General features: G+C 43.0%; 1 protein-coding gene across 4 annotated transcripts; it reads left to right on the forward strand.

Moving 5' to 3' along the window:
• The first annotated feature begins 851 nt into the window (after positions 1 to 851).
• Positions 852 to 16126, forward strand: LOC146391892 (protein NLRC3-like). Of its 4 annotated transcripts, none has more exons than XM_084915915.1 (10): positions 852 to 957; positions 2273 to 2365; positions 2478 to 2627; positions 2734 to 2847; positions 5614 to 5690; positions 5807 to 7664; positions 9157 to 9330; positions 11078 to 11254; positions 13625 to 13798; positions 14484 to 16126. In XM_084915915.1, the coding sequence occupies exons 2-10, from the start codon at positions 2277 to 2279 to the stop codon at positions 14494 to 14496; spliced, it is 2826 nt and encodes a 941-aa protein (XP_084772041.1). In that variant the 5' UTR covers positions 852 to 957; positions 2273 to 2276; the 3' UTR covers positions 14497 to 16126. The 4 variants fall into 4 exon arrangements, with proteins under 4 accessions (XP_084772041.1, XP_084772057.1, XP_084772066.1 ...); XM_084915931.1 differs by having other exon boundaries at positions 5810 to 7664; XM_084915923.1 differs by having other exon boundaries at positions 856 to 957; positions 2276 to 2365.
• Positions 16127 to 18072: the final 1946 nt, after the last annotated feature.

The following is an 18072-nucleotide window of genomic DNA, read 5'->3' on the forward strand; positions in this document are numbered from 1 at the left end:
GGATCCTGATGGACACTCAAAGCTTTTATAAAATGTTCTCATAAGTTGTTTGCAGCAGAAAATCAACGTATGTAAATCAAAACAACAAAAATGTACAAGTGGTGTGTGAGACTACAAATTCTAGAATCAGAACTGCTGATTTCATTACTCTGAACTTTTAAAGGCAGGTTTTGTATCAGAGCAGGGACACTTGCTGTGTTCAGTGTGACTCGTCTCTGCAGAAGGTCAGGGCTCTGATAGTTACAGTTAGCGGGTGACTTACTGGGCAGGTGGATCCTGAGTGTCTGTTGGAGTCAGGGTTCATTATGGTCCTGGTTGCTACTGGAAACAAAGAAACAAAAGGAGGGTGTGTTGTTCAGGAAGTACAGACTGTAGCTCAGCAGGTAGAATTACTAACTGGAAGGTTGGAGGTTTGATCCCTGGCTGCTCCAGTCTGCACGCCACGGTATCCTTGGGCAAGATGTGGAACCCCGACTTCCTCTCCGATGCATCCATCATAGTGTCATTGTTAGAAAAAGAAGTGCTTGTGTGAATGAAGCACGCTGTATAAAATGCTTTGACTGCTCATATTGAAAAGCAGCTTATAAGAACTGGTTCATTTTCCAGATAATTCCGCTATTAAGACAACAGACATTTGGGAGGCTTTCTCCTGAGAGTAACACTGAAAGTCTTGCTGCTCCTCCACAAAATGAACTCTTCAGTTTAGATTTGATTAAAGACACAGCTCAGCTAAACACAACTCAAACTAATCTACACTATTTTTCTTTATTACGCAGCATGTTTATAACTATTTCCAGATGTTTCTAAAGATGAAAACAGAATTAAACTCCAGCCTGATCCGTTTCTGAGGTTCCTGACTCTGAACGTCCCTCAAACGCCTCTCTGATCGTTTCCTTGCGTCGCTTTTACTTTCGCTTTCGTGAATGTTGTGGCGCAGTTGATCGTCTCGAAGTTAAGGTAACGTTAGCAGTCTGTACTGTTTTCCTGGCTAACATCAGCTGTGCGCAGCTTAGTTTCAGCATAAATCTGCTTCGTTTTATGTGAGATCAGAGTCTGGGAACGAGACAGAAACAGTTGATGATCAGCAGCTGAACTCAGAGTCGATGTTACTGTGGATCCACTGACTGATGACTGTAGGCAGCTTCTCCTGCCTCCATCAGTCTGTTATGGAAGCCCGTTTCCGCCACAAAAAAGGATCCATTCTCGAAATTTCGACTTATTAACTCGAAATTTTGCGTTAGTTCTGCCAATCAGTAATCTACGTAGAATGCGCTCTCAAAACCGCATCGCAACAAATCGGCTTTCGGGAGTAGTTTGCTGATATTAACGCCATGTGATTCAGCTAATAACAGAAAGATTTCATCATTTCTGAAGCCACAGAGACAATAATCAGCAATTTGTGCATTTATGACTGGCTGTAATTCTGGTATCTTAGCTGTAGCATTTGTAGCTGAGGGCTTCAGCTTCCGGGTAACAAAGAAATTACGTCATTCACGTAAATTACTGATTGACAGTTAGTTTTCTCAAAATTCCAAGTTAATAAGTCGAAATTTCGAAAGAGTTGCTTTTCTGAAGTCGCTGCCAACACTTCATCTATAAAATGCATTTCTCTACTCGTGCCCTTTTTCAGTTTAACTGGTGATATTCATTCGTGTATTGTAGGTGAATGCGCTGATGTTAGTTCATAAATTAGCAAAATGGCCGTTTTTGCTAAATAATTCCTGTTTCATGTTCAAACCATCAGACAGAAACTCTGCATTTGTTTTATGTTCTTCAGCCTGTTGTTCTTGAGGTAATCTGTGATGCGTTTAATGACCCTCCACATGCTCTGAGGGTCATTTGAAGAGAAACAGAACTTCATCTTTAGAGCATAAGTGGGTTTTTGCCCTCTTTATGCCCGCGGTCAGGCTCTGTTTATTGTAGTATAACACTCATAGGACACGGTGTCCTGCTGCACACACACTCAGAAAATCTGGTCAGAATGAATCCAGGTGCAGGTGTGTCAGTTTAGGACCACTGGACTAACATCCAAGTGCACACAATATAAAGTGTATTCTGTAGTAACATCCTGGTGTTGCAGCAACAGTCCCACATGGAAACGTCAACGGTCAAACTCAAAATCTCTTTTTGTCAACAATAAAATGACGGCAGACCAATTTGAATAAAGTTGGTAAAATGCTTCAGAAATTAGTAAAATATTAAAAAGTGTCTTGATGCTCAATCATCCAGTAAATCCCCAAAAAGTTGATTCTGTTCATCTGGATGTTTTCAGCAGCATGGATCAGTGTGAGGACAGAGAGGAGGGAGTCCCTCCCTCTAAAAGCACTCTGTGTGGGGAACATGAGAGCCAGACCAAAGCTCAGAGGTGAGATGACCATCTCTAACTGTCCATGGCTCTTCTCCATGTCACAGCTCAGCACTCACATCACTGCTCCATCATTATTCACACTCATACCTCTGTGTGTGTTGTTTTAAAGCCCAGAGCTGTGGGGCGTACCAGGCTCAGCTGGACATAACCCTAAAACTGATCCAGAACCTGGACCTGAACCCAGCTGTGTTTCCTTAAAGAGCAACGACTCGAAGAATATTGTTGTAAACTTTAACAAAAGACTGTTATGTGACAAAGAGTAAGTACATTATTTTTATGAGATTGTTCATCATGTCTTTAATTTAATATTTCCAGTTTTTCCTTCCTATCTCATGAAGCTGTTACATTTATTGTTTTTCTTTTAGGATCAATAAGAGGCCAGAATCTCCTGGACCTGAACCCAGCTGTGTGTCTCTAAAGAGCAACATGTCGAAGGATTTTGGTCTAAACTTTAAAGGCTGTTCTTCTGCTGCTGAGAGGTAATGTGTGTCTAGATGTTGTTCCCGACTCTGTATTTTTGAATAAATCCTCATGTTTAATATCAGCTCAGCTCTTTTTCACACACATTTCTATGTTGGTATGTGAAGCGGTGTGTGTTGGAGTGTTTCCACAAACACAGCAGTCAGAGTGGAAAGAGTGGATGTTGTAGGAGGTGTTTGTGTAGTGAAGAGGCTGAGTGTCTGTAGGACTCCAGCTGCTCCAGCAGGTGTCTCCTTTGTGCTTTGCTTCAAACACAGTGTAGGGAGGAGCTTCCACTCAGGTGTTTCAGGTGTTGCTGGATGGAGGAGGACAAATAGTTTTTCCCTTCAGTGACACTTCAGCAGCTCAATGTTCTGGGGAGATGTTTGTCTTTGTGAAGGTTTATGGATTATTGTTCTTACTTTGGTTAAACTGAGCAATACATTTTCCATCTAACATTTAAAGTAAATTTCCAGGTGAAAAAAAAGATCTGCAGCTGCAGCCTCTGTGATGTTTCACAGTCTGAAAGTAACAAATTCAACCAGAGTTCAAACAAAGGCTTAATATACGTGTGTGTTTGATATAATGCCAACAAGTACAAATAGGTGTTCTTACAGGTCTTAATCACAGAGCTCTGATAAGTCTGGTGACTTTCACAGTCAGCAATTTTGCTGCCTTTTATTTTATATCGGCCTTTTTAAAGCCCTTCAAATGCTCCCACATTCATACAGAGCTTTTAACACCAAACTCCTTTGCAGTCCTTCTCCTCTCACACACGATCACACGACTGATTTGTCTGCAGCAGCTGTGTTACTGCTAGTATTTTATTATGTGTGTAATCTCCTCATATTGTTCCTGTGGTTTAGTTTGACTTCCTTCTGCAAACTCAGCTGCTCTGTTGCTGATACACGTCTCCATGAATATGATTGATCAGATGCTGCCAACACCATGTGTTTCATGTGAACGCTCAGCTGAAACCCTGGGTTGACTTATCGAGTTAATAACAAGCTTCACGTGACTGTGAATGCTAAAGTGAATCCAGATAAAGGAAAGAGACCCTGCTAATGTTGGACTCACTTCTTAGTGTAGATCCCAGGAGGAAGTTCAACATAGCCAGCCATTCTTTGTGCTAGCTCGACCAAACCTGAGACCACAGTGCAGGATAATGATCATCATCTGTCTCTGTCAAGGACATTTGAAATCCACAAATAACAAACATAAATATATTTGATCATTAAAAATCTCTTTTCAATTAAAAAAGCATGAGCACACTGGTGGATTACAGAAACATGAAAACTCGTTAACAGTAAAGTTAATTTAGGCGTAAACAAAGAGGCAAACATACTTAAGTAGAAGGACTGATGTTTGTGTTAAAATACCCTCAAATTGGCTTTACAACATTATATAGGGAGACAAAAACAGAGATTATCGTAGCCATCGCTCTCTCGCATGGACGTGGCAGCCTTGCTGTCTGCTGAGAATCCTCCCCGTACCTCCGTGACCTCGTCTGGTATCTGCTCCCTCCTCTGTAAGAGACAGTGAAGGAAAACACGTCTCTGCCTAGTCTTGAAAATCTAATCTTATCATCCATTGTTCTTCTAGGGCCTCTTCTTCTTGTGGCCTCAGCTAACTGCTAATATTTAAATGGCTAACATTAACATGTGTGCCAGCCAGGTTAACATTTATGATGAACTATGATGAATTAACTGATGTTGAAACTGGAGCTTTACTGACCTCTGAAATTCCTCCTAAAGTGTTATTCAGTGTTGTGACAGTCAGCTGCTTCAGCTGCTGCTGGGATGGGCTGTGGCAAAGAGAACAGAGAAAATCCAAATCAGAGATTTTCTCTGAATTCAAAGCAAGGAAACAACAATATATTCTACATGGTGAAACTGATGGTTTATGGTGTTTGGGTCTGTTTTTCTGTATTTATGCAGATAAAGTGTAAACTCAGATGAATTATATCATTAAATGTTAAAGGAAAATAACAGGATGAGTGTCTGTGAGCTGAGAAGGACGTGAAGCGAGCAGTTTATCCCAGAGCTGAAGCTGCTCTGTGTGCAGAGATGAGCTCAGATTCCTGCTGTGATTGATCAACAGTCACAGAAATGTAGACTTGTAGTTATTACTGCAGTATGGTCACAGCAGATACTGATAAACATGTATTATGAGGATGGATGATCAAGTTTCTCACTCTCTCCTTTAAATCTCAGTTTTTTCTTCTTCACAGTTTATCTGTTAATTTATTAATGAATAACACTGAAAGAGTTTCTGTTATATTTCCCCTTGAACATCACCTTATTAGGGCGGCATTAGGAAATAGCCCCCCTCCAAAGAATGAATAAATGAATGATGATAATAATAAAATGATTAAAAGCAGAGCTCAGAGTGGTAGGATGGTCAAACATGGATCCACGGGTGGTTCAACTGCATTGGGTGACGTGACTAAAGCAAATCTTTCAAATAATCCCACCATCAACGGGATGTTGTCTCCTTTACTACGGTTACTTTACTTGGTCACCGTGTGAATTTCGTTGAAATGAACCAAATTCTTTTATTTGTTGGTTGTTGCATATTTAACCTCTACAGTCAGGAAAGGAGGAGATGAGGCCTCAACAATGTTGGGTTGTAGCTGTGGTTCAGGTTAGAGTGAGTGTCCATGGAATAAATGTAAGTCAGTGAACTGGAAACATGACTGTGTTCAAACTTTGTTTTCCTTTTTATAATGAGTCTAATCAAAGGTGGACAGAAGTATCTCCACTTTGACTTTTCTGTGTCACCATCAGAGCTTCTGCACAGTGTGGAGAAAGATCCAGAAGCAGAGCTGGACTGCAGACAGCCAGTCAGAGCAGCTGTGTACAAAGTAAGACTGAACATCTGTCTGCTGATGGACTCATTTCTGAAAACTGGACTTCTTGTGTTGTTCAGACATTGAAGAGTTTTCTTTCTCTTTAGCCTCATTGTTTTTCTTTCTTTCAGCAGATGTTGGTCTGCAGGAGGTTTTAGATGAACATAAGATCAGTCTGAGGAGGAGATGTGAACGTGTGACTGAAGGAAGTGATGAAACAGGAAGTAGAACCCTCCTCAACAGGATCTACACTGAGCTCTACATCACAGAGGGACAGAGTGAAGAGGTTCATACCCAACATGAGGTGAGGCAGCTGGAGACAGCTTCCAAGATGGACACCCTCCATGACACTCCAATCAGGTGCCAGGACATCTTTAAAGCCTTACCTGACCAACAGAGACCCATCAGAGTGGTTCTGACCAACGGCGTGGCTGGTGTTGGAAAAACCTTCTCAGTGCAGAAGTTCACTCTGGACTGGGCAGAGGGCTTGGAGAACCAACATGTCAGTGTGGTGGTTCTGCTTTCATTCAGGGAGCTGAACCTGATCAGAGATGAGCAGTACAGTCTTCTGGAGCTGCTCCATGTTTTCCATCCAACATTACAGAAGGTCACAGCAGAGAAGCTGGCTGTCTCTCAGCTTTTGTTCATCTTTGACGGCCTGGATGAAAGCAGACTTTCATTGGATTTTACCAACAGGAAGCTGCTGTCTGATGTCACACAGAAGTCATCAGTCAGCCAGCTGCTGACAAACCTCATCCAGGGGAATCTGCTTCCCTCGGCTCTCGTCTGGATAACTTCCCGACCCGCAGCAGCCAATCAGATCCCTCCTACATGTGTTGACAGGCTAACAGAAGTACGAGGCTTCACTGACGCCCAGAAGGAGGAGTACTTCAGGAGGAGATTCAGTGATGAAGAGCTGTCCAGCAGAATCATCTCCCACATGAAGACATCCAGGAGTCTCCACATCATGTGTAGTATCCCAGTCTTCTGCTGGATCACTGCTACAGTTCTGGAGCACATGTTGACTACAGAGCAGAGAGGAGAGCTGCCCAAGACCCTGACTGACATGTACTCACACTTCCTGCTGGTTCAGACAAAGAGGAAGAAGAACAAGTACCATGAGGGACATGAGACGAGTCCACAGGAGCTGACGGAGGCTGACAGGGAAGTTCTTCTGAAGCTGGGGAGGCTGGCGTTTGAACATCTGGAGAAAGGAAACATCATGTTCTACCAAGAAGACCTGGAGCAGTGTGGTCTGGATGTGACAGAGGCCTCGGTGTACTCAGGAGTTTGTACAGAGATCTTCAAAAGAGAGTGTGTGATCTTCCAGAAACCAGTCTACTGCTTTGTTCATCTGAGCATTCAGGAGTTTCTGGCTGCTGTCTACATGTTCCACTGTTTCACCAGCTGGAAGACAGAGGTGCTGGAGGACTTCCTGGGAGATTTTTGTTATGATTCTGACTTTGTTTTTGACTATCATGATTATACTAATTTTCCCCACATTAAACCATCTCTGGGTGAATCCTCTGTGGATGGGTTTCTAAGTAGAGTCATGTATAAATCTGTCGAGAGTAAAAATGGCCACCTGGACCTGTTTGTTCGCTTCCTTCATGGCCTCTGTCTGGAGTCCAACCAGAGACTCTTAGTAGGTCTGCTGGGTCAGACAGAGATCAGTCCAGAAACCATCCAGAGAGTCATCCACAACCTGAAGGAGATGAACAGTGATGAAATCTCTCCTGACAGAAGCATCAACATCTTCCACTGTCTGATGGAGATGAACCACCTCTCATTATTTCAGGAGATCCAAGAGTTCCTGAAGTCAGAGAACAGATCAGAGAAGGAACTCTCTGAGATCCAGTGCTCAGCTCTGGCCTTCATGCTGCAGATGTCAGAGGAGGTTGTGCATGAGTTCGACCTGCAGAAGTACAAAACATCAGAGCAGGGACGACAGAGACTGATTCCAGCTGTGAGGAACTGCAGAAAGGCTGGGTGAGTCCAGATGTGATCGTTAGTAGTTTAATTTTGAAAATAAAATCAGATTGTAACCACAAAGTGTTTGCGTCCGTACGCTGCAACCTTCCACACCATTCCTTTATTGTACAGACTCAGCAGCAGCTCCATGGATCCCAAATCCAAGAGTGGAGAACAGATTTGAAGTGTGTCACATCCATGCAGTCACAGCTGTTTCCACCATGTTTCCACTGATATTAATCCAATGACACATTTCATATCAGTGAATATGTTCTTTAGGACGTCCACTGACATGTTTAAGTGTCCTGCTGGAAATCACTCAAATCATCCATGAAATCCATGAAAAATCCTTTTAGTGTTTCTAACTTCACCCTCTGTCCTCTCTCTCTCTCTCTCCATCCTCCTCACTGCTTCTTTCACTGATAATCACACAAACATCGTATTCAGCTACAAAATAACACAATAATATCATCTGATGATCATTATTATAAGAGCAGGATCCATATTTGATATCAGAGTAACACACTGCTTGGTTATGTGCAGTCATCATCAGTGACTGTGGGTCAAACAGAAGCTCTCTGATTGGTTGCTGACCTTGGTCACCTGTCCACTCTCACCTGTTTGTGTTTGCTCTCTCTTTGCTGTCTCCATCCTCTCTCTCCTTTCTCTCCCTCTCTGTCTTTGTACCGTCACTCAGGTCCAATGGAAACAGTGACATTTACAAACCAATCAAAGACAAACTGATCCATGTCAGGTTATAACAATATTCAAAGTGAATACAGGCTGCTGCTGGACACAGACAGGTAACATCATTTTGACTTGCTGTCACCTGGATCTGGACTCATAAACACTGAAGCCCTGAACAGGAATACAAATCATTTTCTGCCAACTAGTGACACACCAGCAGATAATGGCTCAGAAAGCTAAAATGAGCCAATCATTTCTGTGATTAGTTCCCCTGAAATCAGATCTGATATCAGCAGCTCTGAGTTCATTCATCATTATTGTCCAGTGATGAGATTTCTGCTCCGTTTGGTAACAGTCAGCAGGTTTTTCCTGCGTGTGGACGTGAACAGTCGTACCTGACAGCAGGTAGCAAACAGAGATCTTCTTTCCAGCTGGAACTCTTCACTGAGCTGAACTCATTCAAAATGTTCTGGAGTCAGATTCAAAACAGGAAACAGTCCAAATGTGTGTCTTCACTCTGACTCTGGATCAGATCTCAGTGACAGACTGTGGACATTATGGAAGCCTAAATGTGACACCATCTTCCTCCTTCATCTGCAGATTAAAGCCAAACAAAGATTCTCATTAAAAGTCTGCAGGTCTGAGAGAGACTCAATCGTTGTGTCATGTCAAACACAGTAAGAGGAGCTGAAGCACAGATGTGAAGAGCAGATTCATCAGATTATGACCTCACTCTGTTTTGTCTTCATATACATTCAGTCTGAGTTTATAATGCAATTTTCTGCTTTTATAATAACACATTTTATATTTTCTATCATCACAGACTGACTCAGTGTGGACTCTCAGAGTCTCACTTTGAAGTTGTGGCCTCAGCTCTGAAGTCCAACCCCTCCCATCTAACAGAGCTGGACATGAGTGGAAACAAGCTGCAGGTTACAGGGATGAAGCTTCTGTGTGCTGGACTGGAGAGTCCAAACTGTCGACTGGAGACTCTGAGGTGAGTTCACTGACTGCGGCTGTTTTGTGTTTTTCTATATTTCATGTCTTTGATTGATGTTTGAAACTTGCTTTAGTTCCTAAATGTTCAGGATGTTTCTGAAGACAAATGTGAAGAAGTTTGAGTGCTTTCAGAAATGTTTTGTCTTTCCAAATGACTGAACAACAGTTTTTCCTTTTGGCTCCAAATAGAAGTGACAGACTTGAGCAGGGTTCATTTAAAGGCTGACAGAAGTGGAGTGGTGACGGGGAGATGTTTGACAGGACAGTGTTTCAGCCTCCACAGTTTCATGTTGTGCTCCATCAGTCAGTGAAGATGAAGTCAGTGCTGATGAGGCTGTAGAGTGTGTGAGGGATGTGAATGAGGATGATGAAGATCTGATGATAGCAGATAAAAACAGGCTGCAGAGACTTTGAGCCATACAGGGCACACAGTGTGTGTACAGAACAGCTGAAATCATTATGGAGGCCTCACTGGAATATGGAAGGATCACAGTACAGCTTCAGTGAAGCATTAAAGTCTCTGATATGAGATGAGAAATGAAGCAGCCAGAGCTTTTTCATGAGTGGAAATCCACTGTGACTGTGAGCTGCTGCTACAGCCTCCAGATTAGCCAGCAGCTCATCCTGCTCAACATTTCCTCACCAACTTTAATGGAAGTGTGATGTTTTCAGCTGGAGTGATGGTCAGGGTGGCCTCCCTCTCCTCTTCTTCTCCTCTTCCTCTTTCATTTGTAAAGCCTCTTCTGCTGCTTTCATTCATTTGGAAGTCCTGTAGCTGAGTTTGGGAGAGACTAACAGCCTCGGCAGCAGAGGGGAGAAAGGCTGTAACACCACCACTTTACTCTGTTCTACCTGTCACATCATTTTATCAGGAAACAAATATGCTCATGTTTTTACTATGTTTGTCTTGAAGATGTAAGAAGATCACATGGTGCTTTTTATTATTGTGTTGATTTGTTTCCTGTCTCTTGGATGGAGCCCAGCTGTGCGTGGCCCTTGGGCCTGTGGTCAGAGTGTGTGCTGGATAATCCGGCCCAGGATGAGGCCAAACTGACATGGGATGAAATGTGTGTCACATAATTGAGCTTAGTGTAGTTTCATTTCTGCACAATTTAAAAACAACCAAAACTTTGTTCTGTCTTTTCTATGTTATACTGTAGACTTTCTTTGATACTATGTCCAAAAGGAGCAGCTTTTACTTTGAAGGGGAGCCGTCTCTGTTTCCTCTTCAGGTTGGATGATGGAAGCAAATTAGTGTGTGATGTTCTTTCAGTGTTGCACTTTGTAGACGGTCCCTGAGCACTGGTCTCACAGCCAGCTGCACATAGAGACCAGTGTTGTTAGTCCAGGTCAGAAGATGACTTGTTGGAATGAAAATGAGCTTGTAGTTTGTCTGCTTTAATAATGTGACTGGAAAAAGGTGTTGGACTTCAAATATGTCCATTTCTTTCACACTTCACCTTTAAAAGTGAAGCCTTGTGGTTCCTGGAAGGAAAAACACGACTTTTTCAAGTCTTTGTCCTGTTTTTATGATAAATGTACGACTTTAATGTGAAACATTCAGAGTTTTTTCTCTTGTTGTGTTTGTTTGAAGCTGCTTCCTGTTGGCTTCAGCTGTTTGGAGTTTCCATTTTCTAAACTTCTACATTCTGAACCTTCTTCAGCTCTGAACAGATGATGAAACACTGAATGATTTCAAGCTCACACTTTGTCTAATAAACTTACATCTTTCATTCTTTATACAGATTGAGGTTCTGTGGTTTGTCAGAGATCAGCTGTGATTATCTGGCAGCAGCACTGAAGTCCAACCCCTCCCATCTGAGAGAGCTGGACCTGAGCTGGAACAACAAGCTGCAGGATTCAGGAGTGAAGCATCTGTGTGGTTTCCTGGAGAATCCAGGATGTGGACTTGAAACTCTGAGGTCAGTCAGCATGTTTTAGTTGTGCTGAGATGAATATGATGTGAAAGTTGTGCTGACACTAAACTGCAGACATCAGGCTGATATTATACTGATCCACACTGAGGATCTTCATGGTAAAGTCTGTTTTCTTCTTCTCTGGTTTAGTCCATTGACTGCAGCAGAACAATGTTCACATTTCAAACCTTCAAAGAAGAAGAAAAATCCTCCACTGGATAATTCACTGTGAAACTCTCCAACTCTTCATTCCACCTTAAAGTCTGTCTGACACTGAAATCCAAAGCAAAATGTGCGTTTGCTTTACAGACAGCAGTCCATCACAAACATACACACATCATCCAAAACACAGTCCAACATCCAAATCTCCTCCACTGCCAGCATGAATGATGGGAAAGAGAAGGAGGAACACTCTGACATTCAGGGTTAGAATGAGTTTCATAAAGCAGACTGTGAAGATCAAAGCTGCATTAGAAAGCTTACATGAATGAATGAGTGGACAGAAGTGGACAGAGATCATCTGAAGCACTTCAAAGGCTTTAAATCAGCACATTTCTCTTTATTCTTTATCAACTCTGTTAGTTTCTCTCAGTTTTCTGTGGAATGAAGCTAACAGCAGGCTAATAAGATGCTGACCAATAGGTTTCTATTAAAGGTTGTAATTTGTATATGAAAAAGAGCTTTGGCTCAGCAGGGATCAGCTTACAGGTAGAATACAGCTGCTGGATGGGATTAGCATGTCATAGCTATCTACCAAACTGCTAACTGGGGAATTTCAGGCCATCTATGGATCATTTTTGCTAACTGTTTATTCAGCTTAGGCTCACAGGGCTGCAGCCTGTGCCCTAGCTGTCATAGGGCAAGAGGCGTGGTCCACCTGCACAGGTGAGCAGTCCATCACAGGGCCAACAGAGAGAGACAGAGAAGCACTCTCTCACATCCACACCTACAGCCAATTTAGAAGCACCAATGAACCTAAGCAGCATTTCATTGGACTGTGGGAGAACATCCAACCTCCACAGAAAGGCCAACAAGCTTCAACCTACAACCTTCTTGCTTTAAGGCACTAGTGCTAACCACTTTTCCCCATTTCAGCCCAAATCCTGCATCTTCCTGTTTCTGACTCCAGGCCAGCTCCACTAACACTTTCTCATCAGACACTGCCACCTAGTGGAGGAAGTCTTAGTTCCATTTGAAGCTTCAGATTACAGTTAGTTCCTTTACAAAGAGGTGGAGGTGGTGGGGCCACAGCACCATCATCACTGAGTGCCATAGGACACTTAACCTTTGTTTCCATATGCTGGGAACTTCCTGTTGTTCCAAGGAGGACTGGAAAATGTGTGAAAATCTCCCAGTCAGTTCCTCACAGCACACTTCAATCATTTCCCTCCCACAGCATCAGGACCAGGGCTTTTTCTCTCTTTGGTCCCACTAAGAGATTTCCACACAAACACCTCATCAGTGGGACTCTCAGAGCTACCAGCCCTTTGCTACAATCACAAAGCTCTTCATTGAAATCAATGATATCAAAGCTGGAATCAAATGAGTCCAAGTCTTCTGCTGATTCAGCATCACATTCATCTTTGCTCCTTGTTCTGCATCCCCACCATGGACTTCATTCCTTTCCAAGCCAGCCTTGAGTGTCCTTTATTCAGCTCATCCTCTGCTTTACTTTTACACCTGATTTTAGCTGCTTTGTCTCTCTTTCAACAAGTTTCTGTGCCTCAATCTTTTTCTTCTCTCCCTCATAACAAGACAGCTTCTTCTGCCTGAGAACATGTTGGAGTGATTTACTAATCCAGGGCTGCTTATTGGGTAAAATACTTCCTGTTTTCAAAGTAATCCCCATTTTCCCCAGAAAGAAATGTAAGTAGAAATCGATGATCTAAGTGAGAACATGAGCCTTTAAAAAGTCCCAGTGGGTGCAGTCAAAGCAGTCCCTCAGTCCCAGTATAGAGTCTTTGGTCCAGACTGGAACAACTGTGTGCCCAGTTTGAGCTCTCTTCAGTCCTGTGACCTGACAGACCCAGAGGGGCCATCACATCACATTTAGAAGCTCCCCTAATGGAGCCACAACACATGTCCAATACTTAGTCTGTCTTGTTGGACCAACTGGAAGAAATGATTCAAGGACTTAGTCACAGAACAGAGATTCAAATCTCCAAAATCCAACTGGCTGCATCAGGACATATAGTCTGAAACTCTGCACAGTTTCCTGTTTGAAGCTGCTTCCTGTTGGCTTCAGCTGTTTGGAGTTTCCATTTTCTAAACTTCTACATTCTGAACCTTCTTCAGCTCTGAACAGATGATGAAACACTGAATGATTTCAAGCTCACACTTTGTCTAATAAACTTACATCTTTCATTCTTTATACAGATTGATGAGCTATGGTTTGTCAAAGATCAGCTGTGATTATCTGGCAGCAGCGCTGAAGTCCAACCCCTCCCATCTGAGACAGCTGGACCTGTACAGAAACAACCTGGAGGATCCAGATGTGAAGCAGCTGTCTGATCTTCAGCAGAGTCCAGACTACAGACTGGAGACTCTGAGGTCAGTAGAGTGATGGAGTGTGTGGGTGGTGCTGTCAGCAGTATTGTACTAAACACAGTCAGTATGAAACAAAGATCCAGTGTTTCCTGTAAAGCTGCAGCTTCTCAGTGAAGCTGTGAGAGGAGAATGGTGACAGGCTTCAGGATTGGACACAAACACTTCCTGTTTCTGCCTTTTTGTCACCTTTATGGTCACCATAGTAACGGCTGACACGCTCTGATCAAACACTGTCAACAGCCAATCAGCTCTCTCAACAAAGCAGCACGCAGACCAATGACTGCATTCATTTCCAAGTTTAAAGCAGTGAAGAACACAGTCTGTAGGTGAGGAAGAATTTAGTGAGAGCAGATGTTTGGATGGAATTCCTCCAGTTAACAGCTGGAACCGTCCATCTGGATTGTTGGGCTTGTTGTTGGGGTTCCTACAGAGCTCAGAGTGGACACACCAAGGTTCTTCTAATGAATGAAAGTCCAAACTCAAACTAGGAGGGAAAAACATTTTCATCACCTTCAATAAAAATCCAAAGATTAGAAAAAGTGAAGCAACAATGAGTCCTAGTACAGTCCCAGCACTGAAGTCCCTGCTGCTCTTTATACTGGATGTGCTGCATCAGTGACTGACAGCTGATGAAGAGTCTCTGGAAACACTCGTTTATCTCCTCTGCTCTTCCTTCTTCTCTCTGCAGGTGGAGGCGATGATGGTAAACAGGACGGTGTGTGTGCTGAGAGAGGAGGAGCTGTGTCCTGATGATCCAGAGAGGTTGAAGCAGCAGCAGCTTGTGTGTAGAGACGCTCTGACTGGGCCATGTTACTGGGAGGTGGAGAGGAGAGCTTCATCCAGCAGTGACTGACAGAGGAATGAGAAGAAGTGCAGATGACTGTCAGTGCTGCAGAGTGAACTGCTCTGAGAACAGCTCCACTGTCAGACACAATGTAGAGTCCAGCATCATCCCTGTGTGTCCCTCTGGATCTGACAGAGGATCATCAGTGTATCTGGACTGCTCTGCTGCTGCTCTGTCCTTCTACAGTCTCTGCACAGTCTCTGTCTGACTCTGGCTTCAGGCCCTCCTGGATCAAACTCACCTGGAAAGACTTTCAAACATCACTCAATAGATTTGAATACAGAATATATTTGATATATACTGTAGATGTACTGTAGAGTTGCAGTTTGTCACTTGTAAATACAGTCTGTGAGCAGCTATGAGCTGAAAGATCTTTCTAGAAACACGAAATGTTTTCACTCTTCTTTTGCTTTTTCATATATTTCCACAACATTAATATTGATCCCACCTGTCTCACCTGTTTCATGCTTTTATACATAACAGGGCTCTAGAGTGCGACCAATTTGGTCGCAAATGCGACCAAATTTTTCAGTGGTGCGACTAAAAAAAAATATTTGGTTGCACCTGTGCGACCAACTGGTCGGGTAACAAAAAAAATAAAATCTCTTCAACTCTCCGTGTGGTCAACAACAGACACACATTTTGCCCCTATCGTGGACTAAACCAATCAGAGATAGTAAGGGGCGGGACCTCTCTGATTGGCCGTGGTCCAGTTGAAAGTGCAGGTGGAAGTGGGAGGTGAGTAGCTTGAATAAAGCGATATCGATTCATTAAATCCTGAATCGACTTTTAAATATAACTGTGTTTTGCCAGAAACGCCAGATTCTCAGATTAAAGCTCACAAAACCATTTCAACAACAACCAAACAGTAAATGAGAGCAGGTACACGGATTCCACACAAAGACGTAAACACAGAACGGACCCGACGCATCAGAATTAACTTTGTCTTTCTCGGCTTTCTCACCCGACGGCCCGTAGACGGACACGCTGTCGGAGCTTAGTGATTCTGATGCGTCCGGTCCGCGCTGTGATTACGTCTTTTTGCGCTGATTCTGAGCTGCAGGTTTTGTCTCTCTCTCCAACCAAAATTCACCGAGCCAGCAGCAAAAGAAGCAGCAAACTGCGCTTCACATTTGATCAATGTCGTCATGAATTTTGCTGCTTTGCTTCCATGACTATTAAAACCACACTCCATGCACAGCTAGCTCTCTCTCTATCTCTCTCTGTACTTCAAGAACAGTTTCCCGTCTCCAATCTCTGTTTTCTGTATTATTCAGTCGCTTATTACCCACCAGTCTACCGTTGTTTACAGCGCTGTCGGCTGCTGTCTTTTTCCTTTATTTTTCTTTTTTTCACTTAAATGACCTCGGACAAGAAAGCCTATTTTTTCTGTTGTTCAATATTGAAGAAATTTAAACTTTATATGCAGAACATTGTAGAATATTTTTAAGGTTATCTGCTATAAAAAGCCAGACCAGGAAAATCTCCTTCATGTTTTTCTGTGTTTTATTCTCAGTTACTTTCACACAAAGGCATCTGCTGTGATGTTCACAATTCTGATGAAGTCAGTACTGATAAATGATCAGAATTATAATATTTCTGACTGTCTGAGGCTGAGTTGAATCGAATCGGGACTTTGAAAACCGGACTCGAGTGAATTATAGAAATCAGTGATGATACCCAGCCCTAGTGAGCAGCCTAGGCACGACAGAAGTGGATGTAGCTGTAATAGGAAAAGAACTATTGCTAACTTTTCTATAAGTTAAGGCCTGATCCTTCTGAAATTCATAGCCAGTGCTCTGACACGGTGTCATCAATGTTGGATTGCTGAAAAAGCACAGTGTATCCAGAAAAACACATTATATTATATAAATTATTATATAATTTGTGTGCGCCTAACTTTTGTGCTGGTACGCCTAACTTTTTAAAGTTATGCCTAATTTTTTAAAGTTAGGCGTACCGGTACGCCCATGGCAAAAAGTTAGTCTAGAGCCCTGCATAATAACAGGACACGTGTGATCTGAGCGCTGCTGTGGTTGCTGTGCTGCACGTCTTCATTTAGATAACAGAGACATCTAGTGGTTCAGAGGGAGAACTGCAGGAGGTGGAGCTGTGTTTTAGCATGGAAAACAGATACAAATATGACAAGTATCAGTGTAAGATACAAAAGGTCACATCAGTTAGCAGAGGGAACAGTGATCACACAGCAATGTAAGAATAGAAACATAACAGTGAATCTGGACATGTATACAGATGGAAGCAAACAAACAGGATGTAACACTACATTAAAGCCACAAATGGGAAGAAAACAAACCCAAAGGAAAATATATTTGATCTCAGGAATCCAAATCAGATGCTTTAGAGCAGGGGTCGGCAACCCAGGAGGAGGAGAGATCCGAGGCAGCCGCCGGTTCGAGTGTCAGGTGAACTGAACTTCAGGTAAGAAGTTATGACCTGCAGTCTGTCTGGGTCAGATATAAACCAAGTTTAGGTGGAGTTTATTTTCCTTGTGCTGACCTTTTACAGTCAGTTACTGTCAATGGAAAATTGTACTTAGTAGTCAGTATAATATTTTAATGATATAAGTTTGCATATGGTAGAATACTGCATGTAATCATTAGTGTTTAGAAGTATATAGTTGGTGGCATATTGAAAGAATGTCTCATCCTAGGAGGTCTGTAACATTCCAGGGTGTTCTGGCGTTCACCCCCACATCCTAGGAGCATGAGAGAGGTCGTACCTTGTCTTATTGTTTTACGGTAGGATTAACGTAGCTATGTCAGTTTTAGTCTAAGTGCCTTTTGTTTAGATGAACTGCTGAACCTCTTCACTGTGTTATCTAGGGTGAACCATCTAGGGTGAGGGGGAGAATACCCACTTTATGACCAAGGATGTTCCTCTTGTGCTGTTATGTTATATGACCCTTTGATCAGCAGGATCTCACACACACACACACGCACACGCACACACACACACACACACACACACGTACACCTCCACATTCCAATGTAAGGAACAAACGCTCACTGAAGCATATAAATAAAGACCAGGGCAGTCCTCAGTGCGAGTCTCAGTTCTGGAGGCTGCCCTTGCTAGCAAGAAGTTTTGTGTTTCTCTTCTCTGAGTCTTTACTGAAGAAGTGTTTTAGAGTACATTTCTTAACATTATTTGGTCCTTCGAGCCGGAGCAGAAAATATCAGAACTGTTATCTGTGACTCTGTTCCAGGATCCAGCACTGATTCCTGACGCCGTGGGGAGCCAGCACCGAAGCCTGTGCACAGCCCTCTTGGACGAGGAGAGAGCCCCAGGACGTTAAATTCAGGTCTGGGCCGGTGCCTGGTCCACGGCGCTGGGATTCAGTCTGATGATCCGAACCACCAGTGGGACGTCGGAGGGTGAGAAAAACTATTTTGGTATATAAAACGGCCGCAAA

The sequence above is a fragment of the Perissodus microlepis genome, chromosome 3 (assembly GCF_051167445.1).
Source record: "Perissodus microlepis isolate ML-2025 ecotype Zambia chromosome 3, ASM5116744v1, whole genome shotgun sequence".
NCBI classification, from domain to species: Eukaryota; Metazoa; Chordata; class Actinopteri; order Cichliformes; family Cichlidae; genus Perissodus; species Perissodus microlepis.